The following is a 17049-nucleotide window of genomic DNA, read 5'->3' as shown; positions in this document are numbered from 1 at the left end:
GACAGGAATAGATTAGGAATTGCGGTTGTTAAGCAGACCCTTTCCAACTGGCTGGCAGATTGCATCTCCTTCTGCTATTCTCAGGCTGGACTGCAGCTTGGGGATCACATCAAGGTCCATTCTCTCAGAGCCTTGGCAACTTCAGTGGCCTACTTGAGAGCAGTCCCTGTGGACAAGATCTGCAAGGCTGCAACGTGGAGTTCTCTCCATACTTTTGCCTCTCACTACTGCCTGGACAGAGATGGATGACGCGATAGCAGCTTCAGTCAGTCTGTCCTCCAGAATCTCTTCCTTCCTATGTCCCTTTTTTCGGGTTCAGGCTGTCTCCCTCTGTTACCAAGAGCACCACTGTTGTTGTGCCTCTTGGCACATGGTTAGGTGCCTGCTGGTCATTTTGTTTTCGGGGACTGCCTGTAGCTAGGGATTCACCCATGTGTGAGGACTACCATCCTGCTTGTCCTAGGAGAAAGCAGATTTGCTTACCTGTAACAGGTGTTCTCCTAGTCTTCACAAAACCCACTGGCCACCCCATGAAGTTGGGTTTTCCTATGTTTGTTTTATTTTTTCATAATTCTATGTTACGAGACTGAAGAGGGATCCCGCGTGGATAGTGGCATGCTGGACATGCTCAGTGTGCCAGTCAAAGTTTCTAGTAACTTTGACATAAGTTTTCTGTGCCGGGCTCCATCTGATGATGCAGCCCGTGTGTGAGGACTAACATCCTGCTGTCCTAGGAGAATACCTGTTACTGGTAAGCAACTCTGCTTTATTTTTCTAATGTCATTTGATAAACTACCTTTTTTGCTACAATCATCTTGGACCCAGCCTTGCTTTGGTCAGACTTACAGTCCCAAAGACATGCATCATTTTCATGCATGACTGCACTTTGTTAAAAAGAGCTATCTTGGAGGAGACCACGTGATGCCTTGAGGAGTGTGGACGTGTTTCCCTCCCTCTCCGCTCTTCAGCTCCCCATCTGCGGCGCATTGCCCCGTTTATCTGCTGCTGGGTTTTTTTTGTGTGGAGCCCCCACGCTTTATAAAGTCTTCCTGCATCAATATCAACCTACCTGAAGCGCAATGGCGGCTCGGGGGACGAAGAGGGATAAGGAGAAAGATCGGGCCCGACTGCCGGAGGCCGCCGGGGGAGTCGAGGACCCGGGACCTTCGGAGCAGCAATCGGTGGCAGCCCTGGCCGATATTAAACTTGCAGTTCGTGAGGCTCTGCAACCTGATTTACAAGCCATCGCAGCACAAATCGTCGACCTCTCCTCTACCATTGCTGGCTTTGAGCCCCGTCTGCAGGCGCTGGAGCAGCGCGTCTCAGACAATCAAGATGGCTGCCGCGACCATGAGGGAAAGCTGGCTCAGCTTACTAAACGCATTATTAAACAGGAAGAACGCCTCGAGGACCTCGAAAATAGATCCCGACGGTCTAATCTCAGTTTCGTGGGTCTCCCAGAGACTATTGCTGATCGGGAGCTGGCCCCCTTTCTGGAGAAGTGGCTAATGAGGGAATTAGCGATCCCGTCTGCTTTGGGGCCTCTGAGAATTGAACGGGCCCACCGCCTAGGCCCCCGGCGAGAAGATAACAGCAGACAGAGGGTGGTCATCGCGAAGCTTCTTAATTATGCCCACAAGAGTGAGATTCCTCGCTTACTGCGCACCGGCCAGTCTCTTCACTATGAAAACCGAAAAATCCTGATATTCCAGGACTATTCAGTGGATCTCTCGGCGAAACGCAGGCTGTTTGCGCCTATTTGCTCTAAACTGTACTCTATGGGCCTCAAACCGGCGTTGCTCTATCCGGCCCGTTTAAGGGTCACTATGGAAGGTGGAACTCAGTGGCTGGATACTGTGGAGGCGGCCCAAACCTTCCTGCAACAGCAAGAAGCCCAGCGTGCCGGTGCTACTTAGTGTTGATGGTTACCTGCTATGTGTGTCCTGGAGGGGTGAGGGGAGCTGAAAATCCCATCTCCCTCAGTTCAAGTCCTCCCCTTTTCTTGTTGTGGGGTTGCACTGCCTGAGTGTGCCATTTCCCCATTTTGACTACGGCGCAATGTTTGCCCCTATGGCTCTGTTTCTGGCAGACCTATGGCTCTGCAAGTGGAACCCTTGACATTTGCCTTCAGGCTTGTTTCTTTTGCAGTTTTTTTTTTTCTTCTCCGCACCTTTTAATATTGCAGCTATGTACATATCTCACTTTGAGAGGAGACGGGGGGCGGGGATGGGAGGAGGGAACGACATGGATCACGTGCTCTCCGTTCTTGGGGTTTTGTCATTTCTTGGGGTTGGGATAAGGGATTTGGGTTGGGAGGGGATGGGGTCTGGGGTTGGGGGATTTGGGGGTGGGAAGGGGTTGCTAACCATGTTCCGAGTTACCTATTTGCTATTCTGTGTTATACGATTGGCTCTGATGTTGTGGATTTACTTACCTTTTCCTTTTCAGTACCGAGGTGGTTGTCTGAGCTGGTTGGAGGCCCTAGCTGGGGGGACCTTCACCTATGACCAGTGTTCTTATCTTTATGTTTCTCTTTTGTCTGGGTTGAATAAATGACTACTGTGGGTTTGCAACTACACTCCTGGAATGTCTGCGGGCTAAATTCCTCTATAAAACGGTCCAAAGTCCTGTCAGCTCTGCGACGGAAGTCTGTGCAGATTGCTTTCCTTCAGGAAACACATCTCTCTGATGCGGAACATGATAAGTTGCGCAGGGACTGGGTGGGGGAGGTGTATTATGCCTCTGCCACCTCCAAATCAGCGGGTGTCGCTATCCTTATTGGGAAACAACTGGCAGTCACGGTCACCCACTCTATCAAGGACCTAGAGGGACGGTACCTTATTCTTTTCACAGAAATCTTCCAAAAATCATTTATTTTTTGTAACATATATGCTCCTAATAATCCTAGCTTGCAATTTTTTCGTGGGATATATCAACTTTTGGCTGCCCACACTGACCAAGTCCTGATTATAGGAGGGGATTTTAACACTATTCGAGATCCCTGTCTAGACAGGGATCTACCCCCGGGTGGGAGGCTCCCCGCTGATAACGGGGTTATGCTTCTAGAGCGGTCCCTGCAGGTGATTGATGCCTGGCGTACTCTCCATCCTACAGCTCGAGAATACACTCACATCTCCCGAGCTCACCAGACCCAGACAAGGCTGGATTATCTACTTATTAGCGGGCATCATTTTTCTGCTGTCAGTGCAGCTCACATTGACGATCTGATAATATCGGATCATGCGCCAGTGGGGATTATGTTATCGAGTCTCCGTATACCTAGTGGTGGTGTTACCTGGCGATTCCCCTATTATTTATCTAAAGATAGCCAGTTTACGGCTTATCTGCGGGCCCGATGGGCTGATTATGCTGCCCTAAATCATGAACACGTGGACGATCCAGCCTTGTTTTGGTACACGGCTAAGGCTGTACTCCGTGGAGATATTATCTCTTACACGGCTCAGCGGAGCAAGATGAGGGACCGACAGATCCTAGCTCTGAGCTCTCAACTTCGAAGGGCGCGAACTGTCTTGGCTACCCATAACTCCCAGGCTAATAGAGATTCCTTTCGGACCGTACAAGGGGCACTTAATACTTTGCTTCACCAAAGAGCCGCTAAGAGTATGCTCTATTATCAACATAAGCTGTTCCAGTACGGCAATAAGCCGGGTAGGCTTATGGCTAATCTCATACGAATACATAGGGGCTCCCGAGTTGTTCCGGCAGTGCGGACCTGAGCGGGACATGTCACCTCGGACACGGCTGACATCTTAACTACCTTTCGTACATTTTACACTGACCCTCTACACGTCTGGTTCACGGAATTCTGAGTCTGCCGATAAATTTCTTTCTACCCTTCCCTTGCCCCACCTGACTGCTGACCAGCTTCTGGCCCTCAATCAGCCCATTACGGAGGGGGAGGTCCAACAAGCCATTCGGACGGCCAAACTTTGTAAAACTCCCGGCCCTGATGGGTATCCAACAGAATTTTACCAAGCTTTGACGGATTCTGTTGTTCCCTCCCTCACTAAGACGTTCAACTACTTGGTTCTCCAGGGTTCTTATCCCCTACATACCAACCTTGCCCACGTCACTTTGATTCCTAAACCTGGGAAGGACCCGCTAGACGCTGCGTCCTATCGCCCTATTTCATTGTTGAATCAAGATCAAAAGATGCTGGCTAAAATATTAGCGGATCGCCTGGCCCCTGTCCTCCCTGCTTTAATCCAACCTGGCCAAGTGGGCTTTGTACGGCGTAGGTATGCCCTCACCAATATCCGGAAAGTCTTGATAGCCATGACCTTATGCCAGCGAGACCATATCCCCTATTTGGCCATCAGCTTCGATGCTGAGAAGGCCTTCGACAGGGTGGATTGGGAATACATGTACGCCACTCTGGACAAAATGGGCTTTGAGGGCTTCTTCCTCGCAGCTATTAAATTGCTTTATACAGACCCGGTAGCTAAAATACTGGTCAATGGGAATCTGTCGCAGGCATTTCACATAGGGAGAGGTACTCGACAGGGCTGCCCGCTGTCCCCCTTACTGTTTTTGTTGCAATTAGAGCCTCTCCTCTTAGCCATCCAGGATCACTGGGGAGTGAGGGGAGTACGCTTTCATACCCATACTTTTAAAAATGCCGCTTTTGCGGACGACATCTTGGTGTTCCTTACAGATCCAGCTAAATCGCTACCCCCACTTCTCACTCTTTTTGAGACCTTTGGTAGTTTTTCGGGATTAAAGTTAAATATGGATAAATCAGAGGCCCTGGCGTTCCCTACTGCGCTTCGAGAGGGTTGGAGTGGCCCCTTTCCCCTCCGTTGGGCTTTGGATAGCATTAAATATTTGGGTGTCATTATCCCGTCCCAACCTACTCAATATTACCAATTCAATATCCCCGGTCTTCTCAGCTATACGCAAGATAAATTGAATTTATGGAACAATCTGCCGTTGTCTTTGGGTGGGAGAATCCACTTGTTTAAAATGACCATTCTACCTAAGTGGCTTTATTTATTTCAAAATATGCCTCTGGTCCTTCGGCGGGGAGATCTCGCCTTACTAGAGCGTTCCCTACGTCGCTTTTTGTGGAGAGGACGGAGGGCGCATGTCCCTTTCTCCCACCTTAAGGTGGCCTGGAAGAGGGGTGGCCTAGGGGTCCCGGATCTAGGGCTCTACAATGTGGCCAGCAACCTCCGTCTTTAACGAGACTGGATTACGGATAAATCTAACTGGGTGGACCTGGCAGCGGAAAAGACTCTTATTGCACCATACAATCTACACTTTATATTGCAAGCTGAAATTAGGCACTTGCCGATCTCAGGGGAAGTGGGACTATTGGTGGCCCCTGTCCGTCGTGCTTGGGCACACCTCACTGGTTATCTGGGCGTTTCCCGGCTATGTGCCTATTTGCTACCCATTGGAGGGAACCCGGAGTTCATCCCGGGGTCTCAAACGGCGGGATTCCAACACTGGGCGTCCAGGGGAGTGACATTATTAGGCCATGTCTTAGACCTACACGGTAAAATGCTCCCCTGGGCTGAACTACATGAATTATATGGGTTGCCTGTAAGCCATGTATTTTCCTATCTGCAACTACACCATTACATTGTTTCTCTGCCAGTTGAGAGTGTACAGGCTGAACCCTTTTATAAGCTGGAAAGCTTTCTTTCTCTGGGACGCGCTCTACCCCCATCTCTTTCCCATTACTACAAGCATTTTGAGGTGGCTGCATCCCAGGGGCTGTGGAGGTTACTGCGAGACCATAAGAACATAAGAACATAAGAAATTGCCATGCTGGGTCAAACCAAGGGTCCATCAAGCCCAGCATCCTGTTTCCAACAGAGGCCAAACCAGGCCACAAGAACCTGGCAATTACCCAAACAAGAACCTGGCAATTACCCAAACCGTTGGGAAACTGAATGCCCTTTCCAATTGACAGACAATATGATTAAAATGGGGTTTCGTTCTATTGTTACCGTGACTTCCAATCACTACTACAGGGAAATGCAATTTAAATTCCTGTGGAGAGCTTATGTTTCGCCTTTGGCGGCCTGCCGCTCTCATCTCACGCCTTCGGCTTTGTGTAGTAAATGTAATCTTCACGTGGGCTCTTTGAGCCATATGTTTTGGGAATGTGCATGTATCAGGAAATTTTGGGCACGGGTACTGCATTATTTGAATGCCTTACTGCAGGTAACAGTTTCTTTGTCACCAAGGGCTATATTGTTTGATTATCTCCCATTACGGACAGTTAGTACTGTTTCCATATGCCTTCTGTTCCAAAAGGCGTGCTATGTGGGGAAACAGCAGATTTTATTGCAGTGGCGAGAGTCGACTTCACCGTCCTTCTGGCAGTGGCGGAACTCCCTCCACCGTCTGATGCATATGGAATCTCTCTCACTTCATCTTTCTCCCATCTATCGGAGTAGATTCTTGAAGATTTGGGAACTTTATTTGCAGACTCTACCTCATCGAGCTCGCAGCTTAATTCTTAACACTATTTAAAGTGGTTTGTTTTTTTATTTGTTGGTTTGTGTGATACTGGCTGAGCCTCAGGTACTGTGGACTTACCCATTTGTTTTTATTTCTCGTATCCACAACCATTGGACCCTTTTTGTCTCGGAATACTGGTTAGGGGGGGAGGGGGGTTTTAGAGACTGTTTATTCCAGTTCATGGATATGGTGAGGTTGCAGATACACCTTCCTCACTATACTGGTTGTATTTGTTTATCTGAAACTAATAAAATGTTTTTCCTAAAAAGAGCTATCTTTGGCACCAACTGTAAAACATGCACATGAGCTAGAGATGTGACATTTTACAATTACAGCTCAGTTTACTGTGCTTACCACACTTTTAGCTTTGACACACTTTTGTTTAGACATGTTTTCATAAATTTGTCATCAAAGTCTGCAAAACGTTTTATGCTGATTAGTTTCCTTGCATTGGTCAGTGGTGGCTGAGCCACTGCCAATTCAGCAAATTTAACAACCCCATCGTCTAAGGGCCTTTCTAGATAGCAAGACAAGGTACCAGCCACAGGTTTCCAAGCTTTTATTTAAGCACAAAACAAGAAAAGGCAAGATACTACATATGAGAATTGCTTAAACTGCAGATTTCACAATTCACTTCATCTTTTTTCTTGCCTTGCACATGTTTTTGAATGTTCCATCAATGCATGACAAAGTGGCATGTGAATAAATATACTGCCTGCCTGCCTGCCTGATGAATTTGTTATGGGTGCATAAAGGATAGCAATAATGTGCTCTTCTAGAAACCAACAAGTGTCTTTACGGGGAAGACAGTAAAAAGACTTTGCATATTTGGCCAATCCACCAGAAATTATAATAGAGGCAAGCTAAACACTGAACAGGGTACTTGAAGAGCAGGAAAATATTATTGTTCATGTTCTAGAACAGCGCTTCTCAACCGGTGTGTCGCGTGCTCCCGGTCTCTCCTGCTGCTCTTTCTTCCCTGCTGCCGTTGCCGCCGGGCTATCAGCACATTCAAGCCCAGTGGGAACGGCAGCAGTGCTAAAAGAAGCTGTGGTACCTGCGGCTGGCCTTTTCTTCTACCCGCGCCTGCACCCCCCCCCCCCCCCCCCGTGACCTGGAGCAGGAAGTGATACGCAGTGCGCGGGAAGAAGAAAGAGCCGTGCCACGTGATAAAGTAGCAGTGGCGGCTGCAGCATTGGCCCCCGAGCAATTGAAGCAGCCGGTAATCGAGAAAGGAGACAGCAGCATGAGCATCCCGCGGCCGATGGGATTCTACTTTCTTGGCCTGGGGAGGCTGGAGGAGGAGGCTGCTGCAGCTACCATTTGTGCTCGGGGAAGGGCGGGGGGGGGGGGAGAGGAAGTGAGAGAGAGAGAGAGAGAAGCAGCCAGCCAGCCAATGTGTAAGTGAGAGAATGTATTTGATTGAGAGCATGTGTGTGATTGAGAGAAACTGGTCAGAGAGCTGATGTATGTGTATATGTGAGAGACAATGAAAGTGACTGCTCAAGGAGATAACTGATGTGTATGTGAGAATGTGAGACAATCAGGGATGTGACTGATGTGTGTGTGTGTGTGAAAGAGAGAAAAAGCATGGAAGTGAGAAATCTGGGTATGTGAGAAAGCATGGGAGTAAGAAGCCTGGTGTTGTGGGTGTGTGAAAAAGCATGGGAGTGAGAAGCCTGATTATGTGAGAGAGAGCATGGGAGTAGGAAGCCTGTGTGTGTGTGTGTGTGTGCATGCATGAGAGAGAGACTGGTTGGTAAGGTGACTGTGTGTGTGAGAGAAAGAGACTGGTGTGTGTGAATATGAGAGAGAGAATGTGATTCAGGGAATGAGAAGCCTGGGCAGTGGAGAGCAAGCTTGGAAATGAGAGAGAGACTGTTGTGTGTGTGTGTGTAACAGAGAGAAAGTGATTATGGGAATGAGAAGCCTGTGCATGTGAAGAGTGAGCATGGGAGTGAGAAACCTGGGTGTGTGTGAGACACAGCATGGGAGGGAGAAGCCTGTATATGTAAGACAGAGTATGGAAGTGGGAAGCCTGTATGTGTGTATGCATGAGAGAGATCAGGTGACTGGTGTGTGTTTGTGTGTGTGTGTGAGAGAGAGAGAAAGTGATTATGGGAATGAGAAATCTGTGCATGTGAAGAGTGAGCCATGGGAGTGAGAAACCTGGGTGTGTGTGAGACTCAGCATGGGAGTGAGAAACCTGTATATCTGAAAGAGAACATGGGAGTGGGAAGCCTGTGTGTGTGTGTGTATGCATGAGAGAGATCAGGTGACTGGTGTGTGTTTGTGTGTGTGTGAGAGAGAAAGAAAGTGATTATGGGAATGAGAAGCCTGTGCATGTGGAGAGAACAAGCATGGGAGTGAGAGACTGGTGAGTGTGTGTGAGACAGAGAAAGTGATTATGAGAGTGAGAAGCCCGTATATGTAAGTAGAACACGGGAGTGGGAAGCCTGTGTGTGTGTATGGCATGAGAGAAACTGTTCAGGAAGGTGACTGGTGTGTGTGTCAAAGACTGTTTGGGAGATGATTGGTGTGTGAGAGACAGAAACTGGTCATGGCGGCATGACTGGTATATGGTGTGTGTGTGAGAGACATGGGCACTAAGGAAGAGGACCATGAGTATAGACCTTAGCCCCTACTGCTGCTTCTGCTGTGTGCTACGGCCTGCATGGAAGAGGAGTAGGAGAGCTGCTGGAGGGGGTAAGTAAAGGTGGCTTTTTAAGTTTATTTTTCTTGATTGACTGCCATTTTAATTATTTAATATTATGTGATGTGTCTGCTTTTTTTGAAATATTTAATTGGTGTTTGGAGAATTTTTAATAGTTTTTATGAGTTTCTAATTGTTGGATGTTATTCTGTTCATTGCTGTTTTGAAACATTTATTCTGCTTATTAATATAGTTTTACAATTATTTCTGTGTGGGGATCTATAGCTGCTTGCTAGTTCTGTTTTCCTAATAAGAGGTGTATTGGTTTTTAGGGCCTGATTTAATATTTGTAGTGTTGCCTTTTCATAGATGGGGTTGCTCCTGTTTGAGTGTATTCCATAATACAGGTGTAACTGTGCGGATTAGTTTACGTGCATTACTACAGATCCTGGGAGTATGTTAGGTCGGTTCTGTGTCTGTTACCGAGATGAGATATTTTACTAGCATGTAAGCGTTTTATCAGTCTTATTTGTTGTGTTTTCTCAAGAGGACATGCATTGGCGGTAAACTGCTGTCTTTTCATAAGTAGGGCTATTGAGCCTGGAAGTAGAAGGAGTTTGAGTTGCTGTTACTGAGATGACACCAGAACCAGAATATCTTTTTTGTAGGGTGAGTTGTATGGGGAATGTCATAATTCTGCTTTACATCCATTATTGTGGGTCAGGGGGGTTCCCGTGGATGCAAACTGTACATTTACATCTAGCCCTGTGACGATCATGGGTCAGTGTGTCACGCATGTGAGAACCATCTGTCAGGTGTGTCCCGACAGAAAAAAGGTTGAGAACCACTGTTCTAGAACACTTGCCAAGTCATTTTACTGGCCGCCCCGTAGAAATACCTGTTGGGTTCCAGAAGAGCACCCATAACAACTTCATGAGGCAAGCAGTACATTTATTCACAAACCACTTGTGCTGCTTTGGAGGATCCTTTCAGAGGCAGTGATCATAGTGCAATCAAATTAATTTGACTCAATGACCGGAGGGGGAGGACATTAAGTAAATCTACAGCTCTAGCATTACATTTTCAAAAAGGAGACTGATAACATGAGGTAACTAGGAAGAAACTGAAAGATGCAGCTGTGAAGTTAAGCATTTACATCAGGTATGGTCATTGTTTAAAAATACCATCTTGGAAGCCCAGTCCAGATGTATTCCACTCGTTAAAAAAAAGTTGAAGGAAGGCCAAACATGCCAGTTTGGTTAAAAGATGCGATAAAAGGGGCTATTTTAGCCAAAAGAACTTCTTTCAAAAATTGGAAAAAGAATCCATCTGAAGATAATAGGAAAAGACATAAGCATTTGCAAGTTAGGTATAAAATATTGATAAGATGGGCTGAAAGAGAATGTGAAAAGAAGCTGATCTTAGAGGCAAAAAGTCATAATAAAAACTTTTAAAAATATATATGAAGCAGGAAGCCTATGAGGAAGTTATAAGAACATAAGAACATAAGATTGGTCTGTTAGATGATCGAGGGGTTAAAAAGGCACTTAGGGAAGATAGTCATCACAGAAAGACTGAAAGTATACTTTGCTTCAGTGTTTATTAATGAGGATTTCAGGGAGATCCCCATGCCGGAAACTGTATTCAATTGTGATGATTCCAAAGAACTGTAAGAAATTACAATGAAGCTGGAAGATGTAATAAGGTAGATTGACAAACTAAAGAGTAGCAAATCACCCAGACCAGATGATATGCACCCCAGAATTCTGAAAGAACTAAAAAATGAAATTGTAGATCTGTTACTGGTAGTTTGTAAGCTATCATTGGGATTGTTCATTATTCCTGAAGCTTGAAGGGTGGCCAGTGTAACCCCAATCTTTAAAAAGGGTTCCGGGGTGATCTGGGAAACTATAGACTGGTGAATCTGTCTTCAGTGCTGGGAAAAATCGTGGAAGCTATTCTAAAGAACAAAATCACAGAATGTATAGAAAGACCTGATTTAATGTGCCATAGCCAGCATAGATTGACACAAGGGAAATCTTTCCTCACCAATATAAAAAATATTTTGAAGGGGTTAAATAAACACATAGATAATAGTGATCTGGTAGATGCAGTGTACTTGGATTTTCAGAAAGCATTTGACAAAGTGTCCCACGAGAGACTTCTGAGAAAATTAAAAAGTCACAGGATAAGAGGCAATATTTATTGTGGATTGCAAATTGGGTTAAAAGATAAGAAACAGAGAGTAGGACTAAATGGTCAGTTTTCTCAGTGGAGAAGGGTAAACAGTGGAGTGCCTCGGGGATTTTTACTGGGATCTGTGATTTTTTAAATATATTTATGAGTGATCTGGAAAAGGGAACAAGGAGTGAGATGATAAAATTTGCAGACAGCTCAAAATTGTTTCGAGTTGGTAACTCACAAGTGGATTGTGAAAAATTACAGGAGCACCTTGCCAGACTTGAAGATTGGGCATACACATGGCAGATGAAATTCAGTGTGGACAAGTGCAAAGTGATGCATATGGGGAAAAGTAACCCACACTGTACCAACAGATGTTAGGTTCTATATTAGGACTTTCCACCCAGGAAGAGGATTTGGACATCCTAGTAGAAAATACTTTGAAATTCTTGGTTCAGTGTGCTGCCACAGTCAAAAAAAAAATCAAACAGAATGTTAGGAATTATTAGGAAAGGAATGGAAAATAAAACAGCAAATGTCATAATGCCTCTGTATTGCTCCATGGTGAGGCTGCATCTGGAGTACTGGTGTAGTTTGGTCGCCACATCTCAAAAAAAGATATGACTGCATTGGAAAAGGTACAGAGAAGGGCAACCAGAATGATAAAGGAAATGGAATAGCTCCCCTATGAGGAAAGACTAAAGAGGTTAAGGCTGTTCAGCATGAAGAAAAGACAAATGAGGAGGATATGATAGAGATCTATAAAATCATGAGTGGAATAGAACAGGTAAATGTAAATGGATTATGTATTCTTTAAGACTAGGGGATACTCCATGAAGTTAGTAAATAGCACATTCAAAACAAATTCTTTTTCACTCAATGCACAATTGAGCTCTGGAATGCATTGCCAGAGGATGTAGTTAAGTCAGTTAGCATAACTGGGTTTTAAAAAGTTTTGGATAAGTTCCTGGAGAAGACGTCCATAAATGCTTTTCAATTAAGTAAACTTGGGGACTAGCCACTACTTATCACTGTTTAATAGCAACATGGGTTCTATTTAATTTGGGATCTTGCCGATACTTGTGACTTGTTGGCCTCTGTTAGAAACAGGATACTGGGCTTGGTGAACCCTCATCTGACCCAGTATTTGAATTCTTATGTAAGATCACCTGGTAGGAGACCATCACCTTTGTGTGGAAAGAAGTGATCCTGTAGCTAGGACGTGCCCTCCAGCTAATTCTTTATTTTCTCGCCCCAAGGATGTGTCTCTAGGGCTCTGTGCCCAGGAGGGAAGGGTTAGGATGATTAATCTAGTGGATTATTTGATCATTAGGAAAATAGCTGGGTGGTTGGTGGGTGTGAGGATCACTTGGTAACATACCTTCCTGATGCAAAGATAGCAGACCCCACATGCCACCTAGATCAGACATTTTTTTAGAGAGTGCTGGGGAGGACCGGGCTGTCATGATACATATGGATACCAATGACATAGGAAGGTGCAGGAGGGAGGTTCTACAGCTTAAATTTAGGCTTTTAGGTAAGAAATTGAAATCCAGAACCTCCAGGGTTGCATTCTCAGAAATGCTTCCTGTTCCATGTGCAGGACTGCAGAGGCAGGTCAAGCTCAAGAGTCTCGATGTGTGGATGAGGCGGTGGTGCAGAGAAGAGGGTTTTAGGTTTGTGAGGAACTGGGGACCCTAGCTCCAGCATCCAGCCACTTCCCGGCCTTTTGTGCTTGAGGTAAATACCTCTCCCTTGGGATTGGAGCTGTCCTCAGTCAACACAGCATGGAAGGGAAACTTCTTCCTTGTTTGTTCTACTCTCAGTTTTCTCCAGCTGAGAAAAATTATACCATCGGAGACAGAGAACTTCTAGCTGTCAAACTTGCCCTGGAGGAGTGGTGGCATCTCCCAACATAAAATCACCATCTACACTGACCACAAAAACCTGGAATAATTTCTGCAGGCACAACACTTCAATCCTCAGCAGGCCCATCAGTCTCTCTTCTTGTCTCAATTTGACTTTGAGGTCTGCTACCATCCTGCCCAGAAAAACATTCGAATGGATGCCTTGTCCTGTTCCTTTCTGACTGAAGATACCGCAACATATCATCAACCCATCATCCTGGCCGCCCTTAAGATACCGCGACATATCATCAACCCATCATCCTGGCCGCCCCATTTTCATCCCGGCAAGGAAGACGGTTATTCCCAAGAGACATCAGGAAAAAGTGTTGAAATAGGTGCACGACTCCCATGTAGCGGCGCATCCAGGAATGTCAAGAACCCTCAACCACCTCCAGCGCCACTACTGATAGCCACATGTCAAGCAGGACATAAAGGACTATGTAAGATCCTGGCCAACCTACGCACAGAACAAAACTGATTGTGTCTGACCCTGGGGCCAGTTATAGCCGTTGCCTGCACCCAGGGAAACCTGGACCCACCTATCCACTGACTTCATAGTGGATCTCCCTCACTCACAGGGCTCCATGGTGATATGGCTAATGGTAGACAGGTTCTTCAAGATGGCTCACTTTGGTGCCTTTCATCGGATTTCCTTCAGCTACAGAACTGGCCAGCCTCTTTGTGCAACTTGTTTTTCATTTATACGAATTATCATCCCGTATTCTCTCTGCAATTCGCAGAAACAGATTAAATGAGATTAGCGATGGCTTTGTCCTGCAATCTAACAAGATAAGTGTGGAGACTTTCTTTAAAAACAGGCAAATTGGGTTGACCGTGAAGAAGAGAGTTGTCTTTAGAAAAATGATCCAAGTTATTGTTCAACTCATTGTTTAAAAAGCTAAAATATGTACAATATAAAAAATTTTAAAAGATTCCATTTGGGAGCATTCACGTTTCACAAGTATTAACTTAAATTAAAAGCGGTATACACAGACACTTAAGTTATAACCAATGCATGGTTATAGCTCATATTAGTGATACCGGACACCAGTGTACATTGTAATAATATAGTTTTCCGATAGGTGATTGTTTGAATATAGTTAGGGAGAACTTGTGAGGTCATGTGGTTTGTGTTTTTGTGGATGATGCCAAAATCTGCCACAGGGTAGACAGCCAGGAAGGTGTGGAAAACAGGAGGGATCTAGTGAACCTCGAGGAATGGTTTAGGGTCTGGCAGCTAAGATTTAGTGCTAAAAGGTGCAGAGTAATGCATTTAGGATGCAAAAACCCAAGGGGTGAAGTTCTGAGTATGAAAGAAGAGCAAAATTGGGGAGTGGGTGTATCTGATGTTCTTAAAGTGGCCAAACAAGTATATAAAGCGACAGCAAAAGTCAGAAAAATGCTTAACTGCATAGAGAGAGGCCTGGTCCGCAGAGAAAGGGAGGTGATATTGCTGCTGTATAGGTCCCTGGTGAGACCTCATTTTGAATACTGATAGAGTGCTGGAAACCGCATCTTCAAAAGGATATAAACTGGTTGGAGTCGGTTCCTGAGGGTGGCTACTAAAATAGTCCGTGGTCTTCATTCTAAAGCATATGGGAATAGACGTAAAGATCTAAGCATGTGCACCCTCGAAGAAAGGCAAGATAGGGGAGATGTGATAGAAATATTTAAGTATCTCAGAGGTTTCCATGCACAGGAGGCGAGCCTTTTTCAGCGGACAGGAGGCTCTAGAATGAGGGGCCATGGGATGAGGGTGAAAGGGAGTAGACGCAGGACTAATCTTAGGAAATATTTCTTTACAGATAAGGTAGTGGATGCATGGGAACTGCCTCCCAGTATTGGTGGTGGAGGCACAAACAGTATCAGAATACAGTAGGATAACCACAGAGGATCTCTGAGGGAGTGATGGGCATTGTGAAGCTAAATTATTTCAGTGGGTGGGCAGACTAGATAGGGCCATACTACACTCTTTTTGCCGTTGTGTTTCTGTTTCTATAACTTTTTTTTATAACCTTGGCTACCTTCTGTTAATCATTGGGCAGACAACTATATTTATTTTCTATTTTGTTTCATGCTGTCTAACTGAGATATCTGTCTGGTAGCCCATTGTTTCTTAGCTCATAGAAGAAAACAAGATGTAAGGTGACTCTTTAACCCTTCATCTATGTCTTTATGGGATGTTTCCCTTTATGGAACCCTTCTTGCTGCTGCCTCCAGCAGTGGCCGCTTTTTAAATTGTAGTACCCAATGCCGCATTCAGGAGCAGATCCAGAATCTCCTTTCAGGCATCAGCTAGTCATACACTGAGTTCAAGATGCAGAAACGAGAATTGGGAAATGAGCTGGCGTGGTTACCTCCGTTGTAATATGAGCTAACATTAACTGTGCAGCACGTTATGTGTTCTGAACTTCAATTGTTTGTGTTTTACTGAAGGGGAGTAACTATGGACGTAGGTATGACTAAATTTGAGACGAAGACTAAAGTTATTACGTTGATGGATGCACCTGGACACAAAGATTTCATCCCTAATATGATCACAGGTGCTGCTCAAGTAAGTATGGGTGCCAGTGCATTCCCATAATCAACATGCTGTATTAAAGCATTTCTTTTAAAGCTATTTAAAATGATGCAAAATGTTTGACGCTTAGTTTCCATGTGCATAACAGCCACCCAGAAATCAACATGCCATCGTGGCACAAAAAGAAAATTTATAAATGAATATCACACAGTGTAGCCATGCAATTAATAACATCCAGCGAAGTTCCCCATTTTATATATATATATATATATATATATGGATGCTTTTAGGTTAATTTATGAAGCATATTTCAAAACAAAGTACCTTCAAGCCCAAGAAATTCATATATTTCGAGCAACTCTTGAAAACATTTTCAAATGTGAAACCCTTCCCCAGAATTACTTCTTTGTTTATTTATAATCCCCTTTAAGCTACATGGTTCTAAAGTGGAGTAAAAATAACATAAACAGCTAAAAACACATAAAAACATGAATACAATAGACCTTTAAAATGCACAAATAAAGAGATTATGCTGTAGAGAGGAAAGGCCTCTCTTAAAGTACATTTACAAAGATGACAAAAACAAGGAATATATCATTAGTGCTCAAGGTAGGATCATAAGTGGGGAAACCAAACCGTGAAAGTACGTAGATACTTGACTGGGAAACCTAAATGAAAAAGTAATCAAAGAGTAAAGATTTAAAAAGAGAGAGCAATGAAAGGCGAATGGCACCAGGCAAGCAGGCCAGAACCATCAGCCCTCCCAGTATACATCTTGGAGGCAATTTTCAAAACTTTGGCAGGTGCAAATTCTGGAGATATTTTTATCCGCAGCTTTTATAGTCTCTCCCAGGGAAAGTAGAAGTATGCTTTTCCTTTGAAAACTGAAAGAAAAAGTACCTGCAGAGATCTGCGCCTGCTTTGCCTGTGGGTACCTTTCCTGGCAATAAAAACATGCATAGTTCTGAAAATGCAAATCTAAATGCATTGTTGTCTCTCCCAGTCTAACCCTGCCCTCTGTAACTCCTCCACAAAAATGCAGGTAAAAATATGTGCATCGTGGAATAAACCATATACTTTGACTCGCGTTCAAAATGGACAATTACCATTATTAGTCTGTTTACACAGTAAATAACTATTTTTCATGTAAATGGCATTTGAAAATTTGCCTCTCTATATAAATGATTAGAGGACTTGTTGACCCATTATATTTTTCTTGTGGGAGGTTTTCTTGCACATTATTGATATAAAAACATAAGAAATGTCATGTTGGCTTAGATCATTGGTCCATTGAA

At 44.6% G+C, this 17049-nt stretch overlaps 1 protein-coding gene across 1 annotated transcript in view; it reads left to right on the top strand.

The window, feature by feature from the left end:
• Positions 1–17049, top strand: part of HBS1L (HBS1 like translational GTPase) — a 300920-nt gene that overhangs the window by 216481 nt on the left and 67390 nt on the right. Inside the window, 1 exon segment of the mRNA XM_029596612.1 lies at positions 15670–15787. Coding sequence (XP_029452472.1) covers positions 15670–15787 — 118 coding nt within the window.

The sequence above is a fragment of the Rhinatrema bivittatum genome, chromosome 3, assembly GCF_901001135.1.
Source record: "Rhinatrema bivittatum chromosome 3, aRhiBiv1.1, whole genome shotgun sequence".
Lineage (NCBI taxonomy): Eukaryota > Metazoa > Chordata > Amphibia > Gymnophiona > Rhinatrematidae > Rhinatrema > Rhinatrema bivittatum.
Note: the sequence above shows the minus strand (reverse complement) of the source record. Positions and strands in the feature narration are given on the sequence as shown.